The sequence below is a fragment of the Mesoplodon densirostris genome, chromosome 5 (genome assembly GCF_025265405.1).
Source record: "Mesoplodon densirostris isolate mMesDen1 chromosome 5, mMesDen1 primary haplotype, whole genome shotgun sequence".
Taxonomy (NCBI): Eukaryota; Metazoa; Chordata; class Mammalia; order Artiodactyla; family Ziphiidae; genus Mesoplodon; species Mesoplodon densirostris.
The window spans coordinates 137351693-137374248 of NC_082665.1; the positions used below are offsets into that span (position 1 = coordinate 137351693).

General features: G+C 35.5%; 1 protein-coding gene across 1 annotated transcript in view; it reads right to left on the reverse strand.

Moving 5' to 3' along the window:
* Positions 1-380: 380 nt before the first annotated feature.
* Positions 381-22556, reverse strand: part of EIF2A (eukaryotic translation initiation factor 2A) — a 38095-nt gene continuing 15919 nt past the window's right edge. Inside the window, exons 4-14 of the mRNA XM_060099531.1 lie at positions 20610-20728; positions 19374-19473; positions 18934-19016; positions 15930-16003; positions 15642-15786; positions 15323-15439; positions 11805-12376; positions 7913-8026; positions 2272-2400; positions 1406-1471; positions 381-784 (exon numbers count right to left, since the gene is read on the reverse strand). Of these exons, the coding sequence (XP_059955514.1) occupies positions 719-784; positions 1406-1471; positions 2272-2400; positions 7913-8026; positions 11805-12376; positions 15323-15439; positions 15642-15786; positions 15930-16003; positions 18934-19016; positions 19374-19473; positions 20610-20728 (1585 nt within the window). The 3' untranslated portion in view covers positions 381-718. The remainder of the gene's footprint in view (positions 785-1405; positions 1472-2271; positions 2401-7912; positions 8027-11804; positions 12377-15322; positions 15440-15641; positions 15787-15929; positions 16004-18933; positions 19017-19373; positions 19474-20609; positions 20729-22556) is intronic.

Here is a 22556-nt window from a genome sequence, read left to right on the forward strand (position 1 = left end):
CACTTCTCTTGATGAGGAACACGGGCTCTAGGTGCGTGGGCTTCTGGAGTTGTGGCGCTCAGGCTCTAGAGTGCAGGCTCAGTAGTTGTGGTGCACGGGCTTAGTTGCTCCGCAGCATGCGGTATCTTCTGGAGCAGGGATCAAACCTGTGTCCCCTGCATTGGCAGGTGGATTCTTAAACACTGCGTCACCAGGGAAGTCCCAACAATTTAATATATTCAGGAAAACCTGATTTTAAGGCGTTTCTCTAATGTTTGATAATACAGTGTTTAGGATCAAGATAGCCACATTATATATTCAAAGGAAATATTTCCCAAACTTGCCTTGTAAATTAATAAAGGATCCGTTAATTGAGGAACTTATAACAAAGTCAACAATGATCAAATTTAAAATGCCTTTATTCATTTATATGGTAAATACTGTCCCCTACTAAAAAACAATGACATTGGTCTTTCAATCTGTCAAGCTTAGCTTAAAAAAAAAAATCATATGTCTCTTTTCTATATCATGTGTTGACATGATATAGGATGCAGGAGGTAAAAATCAATTTAACAGACATTATTAAATAATTCCACACATATGCAGAATCTTGGATAAATGGTTAAAATTGTAAGTGAACATTAAATGTGGGCACATGAATATTCCATGTACACCAATGGGTTTAACAGAAAATATGTTTGCACTGATTTCTGGTAAGCAACTTGCTTTCTCTGAATCTTTAAATACCCAGTTCCAAATCTTCCAGCTCCTGGAGAAGGGCTTTCTCTTTCTGAATTTTCTCCAACTAGAAAAGTTTAAAACAATAAAGTTATTAAATAGGAAATAAAATAATTATTGGATCTATAGCCATATAGCAAAAGAGAAAAAAATTAGAGAAAGAATATTTCTGAGACTTTACCAGATCTACTGGTAAACATAGATTTTAAAATACAGATTAGAAACAAGTTCTAATTTATTATTTGGTATGAATTAAGGGGGCAAAAAACAGAGCTGTCTTACTGCATGCATCTTTAGGTCTAATAAGTCTTCCATTCTACACTTGGGGCTTCAAAGTGTTGAGGAAAGGAGGAGGGGAAGGGGCAAACGGGACAGTGCGACCTGAGACACAGGAAAGAAGAGAATCTTCTATTTGTCTAACATAATATAAACTGCCTTTATTTTCAGCAGCAATGACATTGGTATGCCTCAGAGGAAACAGGGACTCCCTCATTCACCACGATCCACATCATGTCTTCCCCTATCCTTGCCTATTTAAGACTAAAAATGTTAAAAAAAAAATGGCATATGGTTTTCAAAACAAGTTTTAAAATCTATATGGCTCTTTTACCTGATTAAATAATTGCTTATAATAAAAAGGGGAAGAGTGGTAGTGACTGTGAGCCCAAATGAAAAATGCAGAAAAGACCTGATTTTTTTCTAGCTGTTTTCCAGTTGCTGCTTGTTCTTTCAGTTGTTCAATTGCTTTCAGTTTCTGCAAACATCAAATATATTATGAGTCAAAAGGAAGAATAAGTAATTTTAGAATGCAAATTTTCTTATTAACAATTCAATCATATAAATGTGAAACCTGAATAAGGAAAATCAATTATCTTACATTTGTATCAAGAACAGACTGCTAAAATGCTAAGGTAAACTACTTTTTAAAATTAAATGTAAAATTGGGTATGTTAAGAACATGGAATTTAGCAAAGTATTTTTCAAGATTTTAATTAATATTATCATATATGTACATCTATGTGTATACATGTACAAGTATATGTATTTAAATATATCACCATTTTCAACATTTCAGAACCTCATTGTATCTGGACGATGTCTTTGGCTTTAAGAGAAACTCCATAATGTAGCCTGGGAAGGGCTCTAGAAACCTGGATTTTACCTCTAAGGCCACCATCACAAACTGGTTGCAATTTGACAATTTAATGAACTTCCTTTTGTTTCTCTTTCTTCATCTTTAAAAATGGGATAAATATCTGCTCTTACCTGTCTCACAAGTGTTTAATGAAAAAGTGAGTATAAAAGTGTTCAAATGTACATTATTTCTTATTACTCCAAAAATCAATAATAAAGACTAATATCCTTTAGACAACTGTGAACAGAACTAAAATAGGTGCCATTCCTAAGTTACAGTATTTCATGGTGAAAAAGCAACAATGAGGACTGTACAAACCTCTCGGATGCCTGTCTTTAGGCATCTAAGCATTACTTTCTTTGTATAATTCTCATGTATTCTTTCAATAAACACATGTGCTTTTCACTTAAGCCTCCCACCTTCTTTAGGTTCTTGATTTTTTTGTCTATCTCAGGGTCTCCAGAAGTTGACTGAGAGATAGTATTTCGTGGTGTGCTCTGTGGGGCAGGGGTAGGTGCCATATCTGGACTCTTATCACTTCTTGCTTCCTACAGGAAATATTTTCAAAAATTCAATTTTCTAAAATGAAATCATTAAAGTATTTCAACAAACATAGCCTTGGTACATAAAATTCAGAAACCAATATATGATTTTATCTTTTGCACATTTTATATAAAGAAAGCATCTGAATTGCTGGTCTCATGAAGTATGCTATATTGTCCCATAACAGATAATTACAATGAAGCGTTAAAAAAAAGTCACAGTATAATGAGCTACCCAAAAGGTTTTCACTATATAATTGTCATAGGGAACACTTTGCTAGATCTAGGATTTAAAGTTAGGGACTTCCCCGGCAGTCCCATGGTTAAGACTCTGCGCTTCCAATGCAGGGGGTACGGGTTTGATCCCTGGTCAGGGAATTAAGATCCCACATGCTGTGACGTGTGGGCCGCCCACCCACCCCCCAAAATTAAGGTAACATAATAATAAAATAAAAAATAATAGTATATTAGTAATATAATATTATATTAGTAACATGATAAAATATTATGTTAGTAATATAAAATATATAATTAGTAATATAATAACAATGGAAATAAATGAAATGACCTTAGCAGAGTAAACTAGGAGGTTTCTGTATCAGCAAATAAGCATTCCAAATTTTTGGATATTTTGGGAAGTGCCACTATGTGGATGGTTGGAAATGTGAGAGAGCTTTTCTAATTAAGGTGTTTGAAGCTTCACTCTTGGGATATCCTCAAAAACTATTACACGTATATCAAGTACATGTAATAGATGATGCTACAGGATAAGTTCTATAGTGATTTATTTATAATCAGATCAATTCAGCTCTGCAAGGAAGTGCCATGGGAAAACTCTGTTCCCTGAAAGGGACAATATATTGCTCCCAATGTGATCAGATCTCTGATGATGATCTTTCTAGCTTCATCCCTTCTCACTGAGTAACCACTGATTCTGAACCACTTTTATTTCCCCTAAGGTGCCATATATTCTTATTTCCTGGCCTTCATGTGTACTGTTCCTTGCGCCTAGAACACCTTCTGGTCACCTGGCTAACCCTACTTATCCTTTAGGCCTCTGGAAAATTCCCCCACCCCCCAAGAGACCAGATTAGTTGCACAACACATGGTATGTTTCCTTACTGTAACTGCACTGTACTATCCCCCACGAGACTGTACTTGAGGTTTCTTTGTTCACTTGTGCCCTCAGCATAATGTGAGCTCAACTGTACATGCTAAATAAATGAAAGAGCAAAAGACCAACTCTCCTCTGTAATTATGACAAGATACACGTTTTGACAAGAGGAGGGAAAAGTTATGAAAGTCTTTCTTTATTGGACCAAAGGTAGGGTTTCTACTTCTTCCTTACAGAGTTCCCAGTGGAACACACAGACCCTGCAAGACTCTAAAACCTCTTAAGAGTTCTGGATGGGATACTCTGAACTACCAAAGCATCCCAGGGGAACATGGGACAGGCTATCACTCCTAGATCTCCAAATCTAAAAATGTCTGCCTGAGAGTTTTTAGAGAGTGCAGAATTGGAGTGTTTTTTTCTCTTTAGAGTCATGTTGGTTGTATTTTGTACATTACAATCAACCAACATTAATTCCTAACCTTCTATGTGAGAACATTACTGAGCACTTTAACAGAGTATTCAGAAAGAAATTATTTAGTTTCCACTCTTCAGGAGCCTATAAGTTCTGATAATATACAGTTTGGTATTTTTCATAATATAAAATTAAAGGAGTAGAGTGGATAAAAGGAGAAGAGACACACTTTGCCTATCAAAATTCACTTTTGACATCAGATTAAAAAATTTTTAATTTAGTTGTTTGTAATCAGCTGAGAATATTAATTTTCTAGTAAGATAAATGTCATAAATATGAAAAACTATTAAAGTTAAGTGAGGGACTTCCCTGGTGGCGCAGTGGTTAAGAATCCGCCTGCCAATGCAGGGGACACACGTTCGATCCCTGGTCTGGGAAGATCCCACGTGCTGTGGAACAAGCCCGTGCGCCACAACTACTGAAGCCCGCGTGCCTAGATCCCGTGCTCCGCGACAAGAGAAGCCACGGCAATGAGAAGCCTGTGCACCACAACGAAGAGTAGCCCCTGCTCGCCACAACTAGAGAAAGCCCGCGCACAGCAACAAAGACCCAATGCAGCCAAAAAAATAAAAATTAAAATAAATTTAAAATAAATAAGTAAAGTTAAGTGAAATGACGATTTTCCTCCATATTTTAAAAAACCAAGAATAAGTTAAAATGTTTGTGTTAATATACTTGAATTCTGGTCATTCTCTAAAAAAGGTTACGTAAGATTAAACTCTTTGTTTCAATTATTTTTGGTAAAGCTGATAAGCTTACAAAGTCATCACCAGTTTATAAAAGTACTTGGTTAGATTATGTACGTCTGACTCCTTTATCTTTGGTTCCTTAATTCAGTCAGGGATGAGATCCTGTCATAGATCATTTACCTTTGTTCTATCACACAGTCATAACTTTTACTAACTCCAGCCAGTTGTCTCAAAAATACATACTGAAAGGATTATCTTGCAACTAGAAAACTCTTTGTCATCACTGAGAAAATACGCAGAATAACTCCAAAATGACGGATTAGTAGTATCATCTTTAGTAAATAACATGTATGGGTGATTATATGGTCGTATGAGGTGGGGTGTGTCGGGGGGGTTGTTTTTGTAATTATTATGTTTTACATTAATAGCACTGATTGTTTTTTCAAAAGAACCACAGAGTTATCTTTAAGAAAGTCACATTGGGACTTCTCTGGTGATCCAGTGGTTAGGACTCCGCACTTCCATGGCAGAGGGTGTGGGTTCCCTGGTTGGGGAACTAAGATCCCACATGCCGTGCGGTGTAGGCAAAAAGAAAAAGCAGTCAGACTATTTTAATATTAATTTTTCTAAATAAGACATACTGATTCTATGACCCTCCTCCCCAAATTTTATGTGCTCAAATACCAGAAAAACACACAAAAATAAACAACTAATGGGACTTCCCTGGTGGTCCAGTGGGTAAGACTCCATGCTCCCAATTCAGGGGGCCTGGGTTCGATCCCTGGTCGGGAACTAGATCTCACATGCATGCCACAACTAAGAAGTCTGCATGCCACAACTAAGAGTCCACGTGCCTCAACTAAGACCCAGCGCAGCCAAAATAAATAGTAAATAAATATTTTAAAAAAATAAACAACTAGGGCTTCCCTGGTGGCGCAGTGGTTGAGAGCCCGCCTGCCGATGCAGGGGACACGGGTTCGTGCCCCGGTCCGGGAAGATCCCACATGCCGCGGAGCGGCTGGGCCCGTGAGCCATGGCCGTTGAGCCTGCGCGTCCAGAGCCTGTGCTCCGCAATGGGAGAGGCCACAACAGGGCGAGGCCCACATACCGCAAAAAAAAAATAAAATAAAATAAACAACTAATATTTTATTACAAAGGAACCTTAGCTCAGTACCAGCAATGGTCATATTAAAAACATCTTCTGATAGGGCTTCCCTGGTGGTGCAGTGGTTGAGAGTCCACCTGCCGAAGCAGGGGACACGGGTTCGTGTCCCGGTCTGGGAAGATCCCACATGCCGCAGAGTGGCTGGGCCCGTGAGCCATGGCCACTGAGCCTGCGCGTCCAGAGCCTGTGCTCCACAACGGGAGAGACCACAACAGTGAGAGGCCCGCGTACCGCAAAAAAAATAAATAAATAAAATTAAAAAATCTTCTGATAAAGAGGAAGAAACATCATTTATAAAAGTAGGATTCTACGTTGAGGGGGTTTCTGAAGGCCCTTAAATCTCAGTTAGAAGGAATCTTATACAGTCATTATAAAAAACAGTATGGCGGTTCCTCAAGAAATTAAAAATATGTGAGCCAGCAATCTCACTTCTCGGTATATATCCAAAGGAAACAAAACTCATTATCCCAAAGAGACAGCTGTACTCCCATGTTCACTGCAACATTATTTATAATAGCCAAGGTATGGAAACAATCTATGTATCCTTCAACGAAAGAATGGATATAGAAAATGTGATATATAAACATACCTACATATTTACACAGAGTAGAACATTATCCAGTCATAAAAAAAGGAAATCCTACCATCTGCAACAACACGCATGAACCTGGAGGGCATTATGCTAAGTGAAATAAGCCAGAAAGAGAAAGAGAAATACTGCATGGTACCACTTATATGCGGAATCTAAAAAAAAAGAAAAGTCAAACTCATAGAAACAGAGAGTAGAATGGTGGTTGCCAGGAGCTGGGGGGTGGTGGGAGAAATGGCGAGAGGTTGGTAAAAGGGTACAAACCACCAGTTATAAGATGAATAAGGTCTGAGGCTCTCATGTATAACATGGTGACTGTAGTTGATAATATTGTATTGTACTGAATACAGTAATTGAAATTTGCTAAGAAAGTAGAATTTAAGTGCTCCATCCCCCAGAAGTAAATATGTAAGGTGATGAATGTATTAATTAACTTGATTGTAGGAATCCTTTCACAATGTATACCTATATTATATCATCACATTGAACACTTTAAAATTTTTATTTGTCAATTATACCTGTAATTATTAGCTGGAAAACCAACAACAACAAAAAAGGAATCTTAGCTACCAGTTTGTAATATTTGGGGCCAGCAGAGGTCTCTACCCACTCTGATGAAAGACCAAGTCCTCCTTTTCACACAAGTCTAATACATGGACTAGATCATTTTACTTGGAATGACCTAAGCCTGAGTTATTTAAAGACATTTCTGGAGATGAAATATATTAACTACAAAAGAGCACACCAATTTTTTTAGGCCCAGATTTTAGCAGAATATATGCTGCATAATGAAATTCTATACCTTAAAATAGTAACTGCCTGCCAAAACACACAAGTAACCTAGAACTGTCAAAATTCAAGCATTCATAGGCAAGATGGAATTGTCTCAATCTCAAAAATGTGGTTACCACAACTTTACTAACCACAAATTTCCAGCCCAGCAGATCCCACTATCACCGTAAGCCACACATCACCACAATTTACTTGTCAATTATTATGCTGGTGTGGTTTTTCAACTACCAAATCATATAAAAAATTATTTTAGAACAATTCCATTGTTTGGGTACTCTAGTGTTTAGATTCCCAGCTGAACAATTTCCTATAGTAATATACTGAGTGACAAAATGGCCTTATAGTCATGTAATTTCTGGTTTCTCTTAAACATATGCTTTCAAGAAAGCAAACTATACCACTTCACACAGGCTCCTCCAAAAGGGTCTGTTGCAAGTAACACACTACATAATCCCATGAGGGTTTCAGGTTTTAAGGTCAGTTCCAGTTTCCTAGGTCCCACATTATATATAAAGGACTACTGAGAAATTCATAGGCAAACACAAAAGAGACATTCTGGCTACTTCAGTCTAACTCCAACTACATTTTATAACCTGTCAAGTTTTTAGGACTACAATTCTTTAAACTTTAAGGCATACAGCTAATTTAACTGGTTTTATTTGTTTGTTTTGTTTGAAAAGATAAGTGCCCCAAGTACCTGCTTTGCAGCTTTCTTAGCCTCATGCTTCCTTTGATTTTTAAGAGCTGTTTTTGATAACGGCTTCTCATTTCCTGGTTGTGGTTTCATATTCTGAGGTGGTTCCTCCTCATGCTATAGAAAATGTAAAATAAATGATTTTGAAATGGAGTCCATGTATTTACAAACATATAAAACAAATTAGACAATTTGGCTAGTACAGGACAAACTTACTTTACCAAATTTATCATAAATTCACTGGCAAAGAATATTTCAAAACTCTTGTTGTAGGCACACTTCAACGGTCAAGATGGATTTAATGAGGCTCTTCCTACTAGTTGATATATGATATCTTTCAGTTATTTAAGAGCCAGCAAAATTCACTTTGTTTTTGTTTAAACAATGGAATTTTTCTTAGTACTACCACTGACACATGATTTTTATGAAATTAGATACTAACAATCGCTTCTTCTGGGGTCCTTTTGGATTTGACTACTGCCAACAGAAAACAGTTGCCTCATTTGTTTTCTTTGCACAAAGAGTCACTTGCTAGATCTTGCAAAATCAGAGATTAGAAGATTAAAAATAAAAGCAAATGGAAAAACTAAAACAGACAATAAAAAATAAATAAGAAGGGGGTAACTATATAGTTATAAATCCAGAATTAACATAATGAAGAGGTTTTAAAACACTAAATGACTTGTCAGACTATACTGTGAAAACAGGCAATCATTTTCATCATCAGATATTTATATAACTATCAACCACATTCAACAACAACAGAATTACATACAGGATCAAGAAGGATCTAATGTAAAACACAGTGACTATATACTTGATAGCACTGTATTGTATAATTGCATAACTGAAATTTCCTGAGGGTAGAATTCAAATGTTCTCACCAAAAAAAGAAAAAAAAAGAAGATAAGTATGTGAGGTGATGGATATGTTAATTAACCAGATGAGGGGAAACCTTTCACAATGTGTATTAAATCACCATGATGTACACTTTTGAAGTTTCTTGAGTACTAGATCTCAGAGCTGTACTGTATTTATAAGTGCTATAATCAAATGCGCAGGGCTCAAACATTTAAGATATAGAGGAATAAGTAAAAAACCATAAAGTGATTTTTATCTTAGCAGCTGCATTAACTGTTGCAGGCATCGAAGTTCTGTGTGTGAACATACCCTACTTGAAGCAGCTGAATATATGAGAACCCACATTTGCAGAACAGACAAATTTGCATGGCAAGCCTCTTGCACTTTTTTGATCCCCACTGCACAAAATGTTAGTTAAGATATACTAATCCTTGAACATTTGTTTTATATTCTTTCAGTAGTGAGTTCTTCTATAGTATCTTGCTTTGGCTGAAAAAGTTTCTACTCATGAGAAGTTTAAAAACAAAGAGAAAGCAATTAAGAACGATGCAAGAAGAAAGGATGAGTTACAAGTCTGTTCCACACTATGAGCATCATGTAGCCACTGACAGAGTTTCATTTTATTTATTTTTAGCTGTGTTGGGTCTTTGTTGCTGCACGTGGGCTTCTCACTGCGGTGGCTTCTCTTGTTGCGGAGCACAGGCTCTAGGTGCGCGGGCTTCAGTAGTTGCGGTGTGTGGGCTTAGTTGCTCTGCAACACGTGGGATCTTCCCGGATCAGGGATGGAAACCATGTCCCCTGCACCGGCAGGCGGATTCTTAACTACCGCACCACCAGGGAAGTCCCCTGACAGACTTTCATTTTAGATGAAAAAAATCCACACAGCTACTATGGATCATGAGCTTCTCTGGCTTTAGCACTATGTGTCTACTGTACACAATTTCATCCTCATTAATAAAGTTTGTTTCTTCAATTACATCAATTATAAGATTGTCTTGATGAACACATTATAAAAGTGAAGGGTTTTTTTGAAAGCCAAGAAATACTTCTTTAAGTATAATTTATATATGAATTTTTACTTATAAAAAAAGTAATTTTTTCCTTCAGGGGGAAGAATCCAAACACCTTTTTTCCCCTCTGCTATGTAACCTTCTTCCTTTGTGAAGTTATTGACCAGACTATCTTTGTTTCTAGTAATTTCTTGACAATGTTTTCTTTGCCATTTAGTTTTCTGGAATTAGATACAAACAATAATTTCTCATTCATAGGCATATAGTTCCTTCAAATAAAATGATGTGATAGGATCACATAATCACCAGGTTATATACAAAAGCAAGAATTTAGTAGAAACCTTAAATGTCAAAAAAGTTTGGTTTGGGGACTTCTCTGGTGGTCCAGTGGCTAAGAATCTGCCTTCCAATGCAGGGGACGCACGTTCGATCCCTGGTCGGGGAACAAAGATCCCATATGCTGCGGGACAACTAAGCCTGCGTGCCGCAACTACTGAGCCCGAGCGCCACAACTAGAGAGAAGCCTGCATGACACAATGAAAGACCCCACATGCTGCAACAAAGATCCTGCGTGCCGCTACTAAGACCCGGCACAGCCAAAAAAAAAGTGTAAAAAAAAAAAAGTTTGGTTTTAAGAAGTTCTTACCTAGTTTTTTTTCCACTATTTTCAAAATATATTCTTTCTATATTAATTTTTCTCCCTCCACCAACCAAAACAAATTAGTTTTATGAGTCAGAGAATAAAAATATACACTAATTCAGAAGTTCTTCCTCTTGTGCTATCTTATACAGATTTAGAAAGCAGGATGTGTTAAGGTCACTTCTTTTTTTTATCTCAGGTAAGGAAAATTTCAATAAAGAGAACAAATTCTAAGACTATTATACCCTTTTTAAAAAAATCTAAATACAAAAATAATAAACAGGGCTTAATTTGTTATGTTTCTATATATTTTTACTAAATAACTTAATGCAACAAAAATGTTTCAACATTTCATTGAAGTCAAAATGCTACATTTTGTGGAGGAAGAAGGCTTGTTCCTTTGTTTTTGTTTTTCAGAGGGTTAGGAGCACAATGTAGGCACAGAAATATTTATCCTTTGAAAAAGTATCTACTTCCCTGAGGGCCTTAATAATTAAGTGACTATATATTCCCATTTACTTGGAACAGTCCCAGTTTACACCTATTGTATGGTCATCATTCTATTAATATGAATAATATTGCTCATTCTTATAGAGCAACTTTATTCCTTCACAGAAACTCAGGATATTAATAAATGCTTTCCCCTGAGCTCTGAAATGCTAACATTTTAAAGCAGATCAGAATGTGACCAATACTCCAGTCATAACTTTACAACAGAGGTCTGGAACTGATGGCCTAAGGACAATGTGTGTTTTGTTTGAACAGCAGTGTTTTAAAAATTGAGAAATTTCATACAAGCATCCAGACTTGTCTTGAAAAGTCAAACTTTTGGCAAACTGGGCCTAAAATCTCCTGTGGAAACAACGGGCTACTGCTGTGTAGTTGCTATGGCCTTGAAAGAGGGCATGCTCTCTCCCTTTCACCATTCTCTCCCACTCACCATTGTCTTACACTACCAGCCTAGCCTGACAGGCATTTGAATTTGAGCCCACAATCTACACCCAGTAAGTCACACCCAGTTATCTTTCCCAGAGATTTTACATTAATTACTTTGTCAACTTAACAATAATTCACCGGGACTTCCGTGTCAGTACAGTGGTTAGGACTCCTCGCTTCCACTACAGGGGGCCCAGGTTCAATCCCTGGTCAGGGAACTAATCCCGTAAGCCGCAATGGCATGGCCAAAACAAACAAACAAAAAAAAAAACAAAACCCAAAACAACCATTCACCATCTTCAGCAGCAGGTCCTCCACAATTTCTATCCTAGAGTTTATATCTTCTCATCAGATACTAAGTAACACAAGAACATGCATAAGAAAAGGATCTAGGGAACTCTACACACTGAAAAACCTTTTCCTACTAAAGTAGTAAAACTTTACTTACCAGTTTGGAATTGGTGACTGGTTTATTTCTTAAAGCTGGGGGTCTATAAGCTGTTGCAACTTTAGGTTCTTCACTAGGTACATCACTTGGAACTGTTTGGTAAGTTATCGCTTTTTCTGGAAATATTCCATCTAAGAATGGCTGCCAAGAAACCTGCCATAATTCTGCATTTGATGGTACATCATACTTGTGCAAGACAGAGCCGGTATAATGCCAAATCTTGTACCCATTATTAACACGTAACCTGGGAGCACACGTGGCTGTTAAAATATGCTCACCATCTGGGCACCACGCAAAGTATGTAGAATCAGAGGCCACCGGTTTAGAAATAAGTTTGTAGTTTTTAACATCCCACACTTCCATTTGCCCCCTCAGATTTCCAAATCCAGCTAGTACTAATATATGTCCATGAGGGCTGTAGTAGGCTGCATTACGAGGGCCAGTTCCAAAGTCAAACACAGGATCACACTTCAAGTTGAAAATTGTTGCTTTGGCAGGCATGAAACCATAAACAGCACAAAACTCAGTAGAACTAGAATTCCAGACTACATCATAAATGGGGCCATTTTTTGCTAGAAAAAGAATATAAAATCCAAGTTAGTGATAAAGGAATATGTATAGGATTATAATATTTAATAGCACAAATTACAATTATATAACACTCATAAACACATCAAACACTAAAAAAAAAATCCAAAAATTTCATGGTATTTTAAAATTAAAATATTTTTATATGACATACTATGGGGATTAATGTATGATTATAAATTTATTTAACCCCTAATGAATCTTAATTTCTTTTATTTTTTATAATTGTTTTGCAATTTTGTATATTATTATTTGTCTTCAGTACTTTTATTTAAATTTTTTTTTTTGGCCATGCCGTGTAGCATATGGGATCTTAGTTCCCTGACCAGGGATCAAACCCGTGCTCCCCTGCAGTGGAAGCACGGAGTCTTAACCACTGGACCACCAGGGAAGTCCCTTAATTTCTTGTAAACGTTCTGGCAATGTGGGCTCATAGAAGCATAGGTTATTATTACTATTAATAAACTAGTTTTTCTTGCAAGAGGTAATATACGCATACAGTAATAAAGATACAAACTCTATAAAAAGACATGCCACAAAAATAAGTCCCTCTACGCAAAGGCAGCCCTCTGTTATACTTCTTGCATATCCTTTAAGAATATTTTTGTTGAAATTAAGCATCTCTCTCTTACGTACTTACACACACACAAAAAGTTCTAAACCTTTGTTTTCATTTAATGCTCTAGGAAATTTTTCCATGTAATAAGCACATTGAGCTCTGCTTCATTCGGCTGCACTGTATTCCCTTACACATCTTGCTGTTTATACTCCACTGTAAATGTACACAAATACATCTGTAGGAGAGAAACTGCCTGGTCAAAGGGCACATACATTTACTTCATAATGTACCACCGAAATGCCCTTCAAAGAACTTGTACCAATTTACATTACCAGTTTTTTTTTTTTTAATTTATTAAATGTGTTTATTTTTGGCTGCGTTGGATCTTTGTTGCTGTGCACAGGCTTTCTCTAGTTGCGGCAAGCGGGGGCCGCTCTTCGTTGCGATGGCTTTTCTTGTTGCGGAGCACAGGCTGTAGAGAACAGGCTCAGTAGTTGTGACGCACGGGCTTAGCTGCCCCGCGGTATGTGGGATCTTCCTGGACCAGGGCTCAAACCCGTGTCCCCTGAATTGACAGGCGGATTCCCCACCACTGCGCCACCCGGGAAGCCCTACCAGTAGTTTTTGATAGCAAAGATTTTCCCCTCACTCTCACACATACTGTTTCATATTTTTATCTTTGCCAACCTATTAAGTGAAAAATTATATCTTGTTTTCGTTTAGTATAAATGAAGCACCTTTTAGTATACTTATACATAATTTTATTTCTTTTATGTGGACTATTTCTTACTGTCCTATACCTATTTTTCTCTCCTGTTATTGGTTGTTTATTGTTACACTTGAGATATTAACAAAATTCACCTTTTCTCATATTTATCCATTGTCTAAAAATTTTTTCCCTAATTTTTTGTTTGTTTTGCTTAATTTATACTCTTTTCTTCCCCCAGTGTAGAAATCTGTAATTTCATATACTAAAATTTATCACTTTCCCCATACGACTTCTACCTTGTTTAGTCTTTTTCTACTTTAAGATTAGAAAAGTATACATATAGCTGATTCACTTTGCTGCAGCTGTACAGCAGAAACTAACAACATTGTAAAGCAACTATACTCCAGTAAAAATTTTTTAAAAAATTAGAAAAAAATTCTCCCACATTTTCTTCTAGTTCTGTAGTTTTAGATACAATTTTTTGGCCCAAGTGGAACTTATTTTGGTAAAGAATTAGCAATAGTAACTTTTTGTTCCAAATAGCTAGCCAACTGTCCCCAAACCATATATTAAATGATATTTTCCTGCATTGATTCAAATGCTGACTTTATTATATGTCAATGGTTTTGGAAGTATGGATCTATTTGTGGATCCTATTGTGTTCCACTGATTTATCTGCTTATCCATAAGCCAGAACCAAATTGTCTTAATTACAATTGCTTTATATTTTAATATCTAATAGTATCAGAATCCCTCCTTCACTACTCTTTTTTGCAAAGTTTTCAAAACATTCTTGCATGTTTATTTTTCAACATCAACTTTAGAACCAGCTTATCTAGTTGTACAAAAGAAAATCTTCTGGCATTTTAGTTTAATTTTTAGATCAATTTGGAGAGAAATGACATCTCTGTAAAGTTATTAAAGGTTATAGTTCGCCCCTCAGAAGTTTTAAAGTTTTCTTCCCATCAGCCCTATATATTTCTTTTTTGTTGCTGTATATGGAATCTTTCCTTCCATCTTGCTTTTTAAGAGGCTGTTGTTTATGCTGTGACTTCATCTGATGAGCAGAGATGATTCGATTTCCACCTTTCAAAACTGTATACTTATTCTTTTGATCAGGTACACTGACTAGGTCTTTCAGAATGTTAAATAATAAATGGAAGGGGGGTGGGTCATCCTTGTTTTGTTCCTGATTTGAATGGGAATACACACAGTTTTTAAAAGAAAGGTTACCTTACCCTTACATGTTCAATTCAAAATAAAAAAGATTAGGGAGTTGCCAGAATTTTAAAACTAGTTTTTCACAGTTAACTCATCAAAACAAAATATGAAGTGGTTAAAACTCTTCAGTTCTGAAGATGATGCTAAACACACTGCACCAACTTGCTGTCATAATTAATTAAACAAGCCCCCAAAGAGCTATTACAATGGAATTATCTCACTCAGCAAGTTCCCTACTAAACTGCTGGCATAACTAAATTAACTAACTGGATTCTGTCAAAATAAGGTATGTTTGGGGATGATAAGAGGAATTTTATCTTAAAGGTTATGAAAATATGTGAGTTCTATCACTTGATCAAGAACTTAGATGGCATCATCTTTATGGCACTGTATTTTTTACTATCATTTATTCTATTAAAGGAAGACTGCTGGAATACTCACGTAATTGCACCACAGCACTTTCTCCATTTGTGGCAATGTAATGCAGCGTCTGTTCCCCATAGTAGGAAGCTCCCGTCTTGTCAACATCAGTACTAGCTATTACCAACACAGCAGTAGCTGTAAGGGTAAAAACTTTAATTAGATTTAAAACACAAATTAAACTAATGGTGATTAGAAAAATATTAAAAAGTGTAACAAAGCACACGTAAATTTTCATTGAATAAGCACCGATACTCTTTTCTTTTTCTATATACGTAGGATTATAAGTCTAAATTAATGCTTGATAAACAAAATGGGAGATAAAATATATTTATCATACCTTTTTTATTCCATAGCATTGTAACCTTATCAGCCTTAAAGAAACTTTTATTGGCTAAAGCTGCATGAGGTCCATCAAAGTTGGGGTACTGATATAATCTAACAAATGAAGGTGCACCCTTACTTCCTGGAACATAGACAGCCACCTAAGAGACACAGACATAAATAATGACTTAAATTTTTTGAAGCATATAAACGAAAATGGACATGTTTTTAAAATCACTAAAAACTAGGAAAAGGTTTAATCTCATAATATTCCACATGAACAAACAAAAACATTAGCAGTTACCTTGTACGGCTGGGGTCCAGGCGATAACACAAAATCATTAATTTTTTTCAAATGCAATTTATTTGCAAATGTATCTAAAAAAAGTCAATGGTATTAGATTAATGAGAGAAGCTAATAGAAATATCTCAAATTCTGAATGCATTATAAAAGGTTAACGTAACTATACGCAAAACGGCTCACTGTAGCCTCATGTCGGTGAGGCAGGGTAACATAGTGGAAAAAGCATGGGTGAGGGAGACAGACCTGTGCTTGAATTCCTAGTCACTACTGTGTGACCTTGGGCAAGTAGTGGGATTACATACCTAATTCCTAGTGTACAGGGCCAGGCACATAGTAGGTATTAAATAAATATCAGTTCTCTTCTCTTAAATCTCTGAACTAAAGTAGTCTTAGAGCCCATTTGACGGGACAGATGACCCTCGCTTGCTACTGTAGAACGTGGAAATGAAAATTCTGTAACTAATGTAATAAACAGATCCACAACAATGATAATCAACAACAGTAACTATAACAATGGCCAATATTTGTTGAGTGCTTACTCTGTGCCAGGCAGTAAGAAACCACGTTATGAACACTACGCTCTCCTAGTTAACGGGATCAAGAGCTATTATTCTTTCTTTGTTCAAATATAGAGATCAACAGCTATTCAAAAGTAGCATACCAAACTGCTAAACGGGCAGCCCCCTTCTTTTGGCATGCTCATAAAGAGGCAAGTAAGATAAGCGAGCAAGCTAACCCCAAATTAGTGGGGAAAGGATTCCCATTCTACTTTCTCGATTTATGATGGGGTTATGTCCTGATAAACCCATGGTAAGTTGAAAATATCATAAGTTGAAAATGCATTTAATAAATCTTATGTACTGAACATCATAGCTTAACTTAGACTACCTTAAATATTAAGTGCTCAGAACACTTAATATTAGTCTACAGTTGAGCAAAATCATTAAACACAAAGCCTATTTTATAATAAAGTGTTGAATATCTCATGTAATCTATTGAATACTCAACTGAAAGTGAAAAACATAATGGTTGTACAGGTCCAAAAGAGTTATAAGTGTATCAATTGTTGACCCTTGTGATCATGTGGCTGACTGGGAGCTGTGGCTCACTGTTGCTGCCCAGCATCACAGAGGGTACCATTCCACATGGTGCTAGCCCAGGAAGAGACTGAAATTCAAAGTACAATTTCTACGGAATACATACCACTTTCACACCATCATTGAAAAATCTTAACTCAAACTATTTTTAGTCGGTGACTGTACTAAAAAGTGTTCAGTCACCAATGGAATATTCTAAGGACAAAAGGAACTGCAAAACTTTCTTCTTTAAGTTATTTTTCAGTAATCATGTTATAGGTGTTACTGTTGGTATTGCTATTCTAAGAATGCTATGTGGACAATGAAGAATAAAGCAAATGAATCATTATGTGGATGTGATATTCTCAAACTATCACCCCTGTTATCCTAGAGAACCACATTCTTGGTGTTGGCAAAAGGTAATACAGATATAAAATAAAAAAAATAAAAAAGGCCTAGAAACAATGATCAATCAACACAGTAGCAATGAGAATTCTCCACACCCAGACTGTGGTCTCTAAATACCATTTTCCACTAAAAGGGAGCAGAGTGTATTGGAGAATTGGCTGATTCTGGATGTACAGCAAGAAATATACAAGATAATCCTAGAATGATTTGTCCTACCATATAGCAAAAAAGTCATTAAAGACTAATTGACCAATGATGGGACAATTTGAGAATCAATAAGAATAGTAATTAAAATGGATTGAAACACATCATGTTTAAATCCATAGTTCATTAGGTTGGGGGTGGGGACTAATTGGTTGCAATGGAGATTGCTAAAGAAAGAACTCATTTTATTAAAAGCGATAAAGGAGAAGAATATTTATTTTGCCTTTCCCATATAAATGGTCCACTAGGTAACCAAATAGTAGAAAGGGGAATTTCTCCTTATAGAGGTAGTACAGCTAATAAATGATAGGGGAAGGAGGGAAACTATAGCATCACCAATTTTTAACCACACATGAAATAATGGATCAAGGTATTGAACATTAACGCCAACTAACCATACAAAATTAAAGACAATGAGACATTATGTGCTTCTTGATAAAAGAATTGAACAGTGCCTTATGATGTAGTCTTGCCCTCAGCTCCCCAAAAAAGCACTTGAAGCTGACCAACTCTAGGTCCAAATAGTTATTTACAGGAAACAGATGAACATGTTAAATTACAGAATGGGATACAAGAGCAAAACTCAAATATGGGAGTATATATAAGACAAGTAACTTTGCTTCTTAAATAATAAATTGCAAGGGGGAAAAAAGAATGAAGAGGGAACTTACAGCTTAAAGAAACTTAAAAGATATATAAATCAATTGCAATGTGAAGGACCTTATTTGGATCCTGAGTATTAAAAAAATTATCCCATTTTCAATTATTAGTAATCTGAACACTGACCAGATATTCTGTAATCTGTGATGATGGTATTATGACTAAGTTTTAAAAAAATATTAAGAGCCCTAATCTTCAGAGATACATACTGAAATAGTTATAGGTAAAATTATATGATGTCTACAATTTGCTTTAGCAGAGTAAAAGAGATGGTAGGTGGACAGATGCATGGATGAAGAAGGTTTGGCAATGGGCTGATGGCTATGGGACTAGGTGTCTACTTTTGTATTTGAAATTCTCCACAACAAAATATTTTAAAAACTTGTATCACAGAATTTCAATAGCAACTAATCTCAGAAAGATGTACTCAAATGTCTTAATAGTAATTATTAGATAGTAAAAGTTTACTATAAAAGAATGTTTGTGTTATAAAATTTTACTAGCAATTATACTTGGAGTTATTCAAATGAATTACTATAACAGCAATTGTTAATATATTAACAGTATTTAGGAGAACCCTATGATACCATATAAGGCAATAAAAACTGTACATATTTATAGCAAATAATAAAATTATTTCATAAATCTTTCCATACTAAAATTGTTGTTTTCAAAGAAGTGAACTTCATTATTAACATTTCGGGCACAAAGAGTTTCATCTTCTGACCAGGATGGACACCTACATTGAAAAGAAAGAATATTAAAAAAATTTAAATAGAATGTAACATCATATGTTAACATGTTAAAGTTTACGATATTGTTTACTATTTAAGGAAAAATACTTATAAATATGATGTTGTCAGTTACTAACAGTTTTAGTCAGCATATATAATAGAAAAATATTATTCCTTTTGATTCAAATACTAAATAAAAGATCAAGTTTTTACTCTATTACATTCTCATATACAAAATCCTTAAAGATCTAGATTTTGATCTGACAAGTTATTTACTAAATCAATATCAGAGAAACAAATAATATACAACAAAGAAATTTAAAATATTTAAAAATAATTAGTATTTTAAAGCATTTATTTACCAATTTTGCATTTTTTTCTGGATGAAAGACTTCAAACACGTCCCAGTTTTCACATCATAAAGTTGTAGGTTAGGTATCCCAGCTGTATCATCTTTAGAAGCTGCCATAAAAACAAAATTTTTTGCAGTAATTGTCTCCTAACACTAGTAAAAAGATATCATTCTTAGAAAAAATTTGAACAAGATTATAAAGATCGGGTAAGAGTTGCTTTAAATCAACTTTCCCCTCTAGCTTTAATTATAGATTTAATCATCCATTCCTAAAGCCATGACAATATGATGGCTTTTTGAGCAGAATTTTGTATTTCTGAAATGAGTTAATTACTACAGTTTTTAAGAATACTTAAGAGATTTCTTGTTTATTAAGTGTGACATAGTTTGCTGTTAAACAGATTAAACTGTCTTACCATGAAAGCTGTGTCTATAAGTCACACACGTGAAAAAAAGTTATATAAAACCACTCACAGTCCTCAACTGAGTCTCAATTTCCCTTTTACTTACTTGGAAAAATAATATTCATTAGACTCCATGCCTCTTGGAAGAATGAACTCAGGAAGTTCATAACCCAACAATGAACTACTGTCATATATTTATTCAACAATATCCACATTATTACAAAATGCTTCTTAAAATAAGCCCTATACCGGGACCCAATATTTTATCACTGATCTATGAAGCACAGCTATATATTGGGTTGGCTAAAAAGTTCGTTTGGATTTTTCTGTAAGATGTTATGGAAAAACCCAAATGAACTGTTGGCCAAGCCAATAAAATGTTCATATAATGTATATTAGATCTTTAAATGCGTTAGAAAATGACACATCATTTCCTACTCTTTGTCATACCATACACATTTCTTAGATGTTGTGTCTACTGTACTTCCTCTTTCATTTATAATTATATAAAATGTTTTTTTATTTTAAAGGTCATTATTCTTCTTAATTTTTGCGATCTTCTCTATCCATTGGTTATTTACTTTATAAATTTTCCCTTGAGCTTTTTTCTTTTCCCCATTTCATGATGGATCTTCTCACTAACTTACTATACCTTGAAATTACTTAAAGTACATTCTATTTGGGGAATACAAGATTTACTGTCGATTAAAAATATTCTCAAACACTATTTACTATCATAAATATTAATTACTTTCCTATAAGGTTATAAACCTTCTCCTTTTTTTTCCCCACTGAGTTGAGTTGGTCCTGTCAGAATATTTTTACAATTGGAAAATACTTACTAGTATAAGGCTGCCATGTTGCCAGGACAGTGTTTTTTGGCGAGAACTCAAGGCAAACTGCCTTTGGAAGGTCGAAGGAGTGCAGTCGTCCCTTGTTAGTGACATTGATAACATTTATTCTGGTTTCAAAAGAAATTACTTCAGCAATGAAATACTGTTTCACAATACCCAGCACTATCCAAAACATTCATACTTCTTTTTAAATACAGATCACTCTAAAGTGTTCATTCCTCATAAAAATCAATTTTCAGTCAGTTCTAGAAAATATCCAATAAACACTTTAACGTAAAAAAGTGTACATTTTACCAAAAGGCCCCTATTTAAGGCTGGTGTTGGGAAATAATATAGAATTTGCAGGAAGATACAATAGATACCACCTTCAACCAAAAAGGAAAAAACAGGCCTTTAAGTGAACACAGAACAAATCTACAGACAAGCTGATGAATTTCATATCCAAGAGAAAATGAAAAGTATATATTTTTTAATTTGAGTAAATGGAAACTGCAGCAGCTAGGGAAATCAGCAAGGATACTTTTTTTTTTTTTTTTTTTTTGCGGTACACGGGCCTCTCACTGTTGTGGCCTCTCCCATTGCAGAGCACAGGCTCCGGACACGCAGGCTCAGCGGCCATGGCTCACGGGCCCAGCCGCTCTGTGGCATGTGGGATCCTCCTGGACCGGGGCACGAACCCGTGTCCCCCACATCAGCAGGCGGACCCTCAACCACTGCGCCATCAGGGAAGTCCCAGCAAGGATACTTTTGATGTCTATAAAAATCTCAGAAGCAGTCTACAAAAGATATTACTGTAAGAATTATCGTGGTACAATGACAAAAAAGACAATGATTGTAAAAAAAAAAAAAGCAGTTTCCACTTTTGGGGACACTTTCTATGAACCATGTTCTGGTTTAACCACTTTATGGACATTTTCTCATTTAATCCTCACAACAATCTCATAAAACAGGTATTATCATCTCCATTTTACAAATGGTAAAACTGAAGGTTAGAAAAATGAAATGATTTGATGATTTGCCCAAGAGCATACTACTAATAAATGCCAGAGCAATGCTTTGAAACGTGTTTGGCCTGACTTGCTCTTACGTAGTCCTTGTGGTGAAAGAAAGAAGGAAAGAAAAAAAGATACTCCATCTCATTGCAGAAATTCCTTAAAGTTACTTTGTTCAACTCAAGTTTGAGGACACTGGGTTAGGATAAGCAGCAACTGGTAAGAATAAGCAATTACCATATATTGTTTAAACACACAGAAACATACACACAAACACACACACTTATGACTGTAGATTCTTTACAACTTACTGTAAATTACATATTTTAGAATTACATGAAGCTTTCTTTTTTGCTGTTGTTAATAAACTTTAAAGTTATTCTTAGTTTAATGAAGGGTGTTTATTTTAATTTAAATAAGCACAAATTTAAGGAAAAATCAGTTATAGCTTCGGACTTAGTTAACCCTGAACCCAGCAAAGAACACAATCAATACACTATATCTGTTTCTCTTGCCCCAGGAACAATATGTATTGTTGTGGCTGCAGCAACTTAAGGAAATAAATGCTAGAACCAGGTCTAAAAAAATCTATTAAAAAGATGGACACAACATGTGGGGACATACTAAGAGGACTGAGTTGAATCCAACAGAAAACAAAGTGGAGATATGACATATAAAAAATTAATAATAATTGCAAAGTGAAAATAGACTTCCTCAATAAACTGTAAGCTAGTTGAATAAGGGATACCTCAAAAAGATAATAGGCAATGAAAAGATGTATGATACATCCCATCAGATAGTAAATTTCTATCAACTCATTACTCAAATAGTGTAAACTAAAATATGGATTTAGGGACTTCCCTGGCGCAGTGGTTAAGACTGCACTCCAATGCAGGGGGCCTGGGTTCGATCCCAGGTCGGGGAACTAGATCCCACATGCATG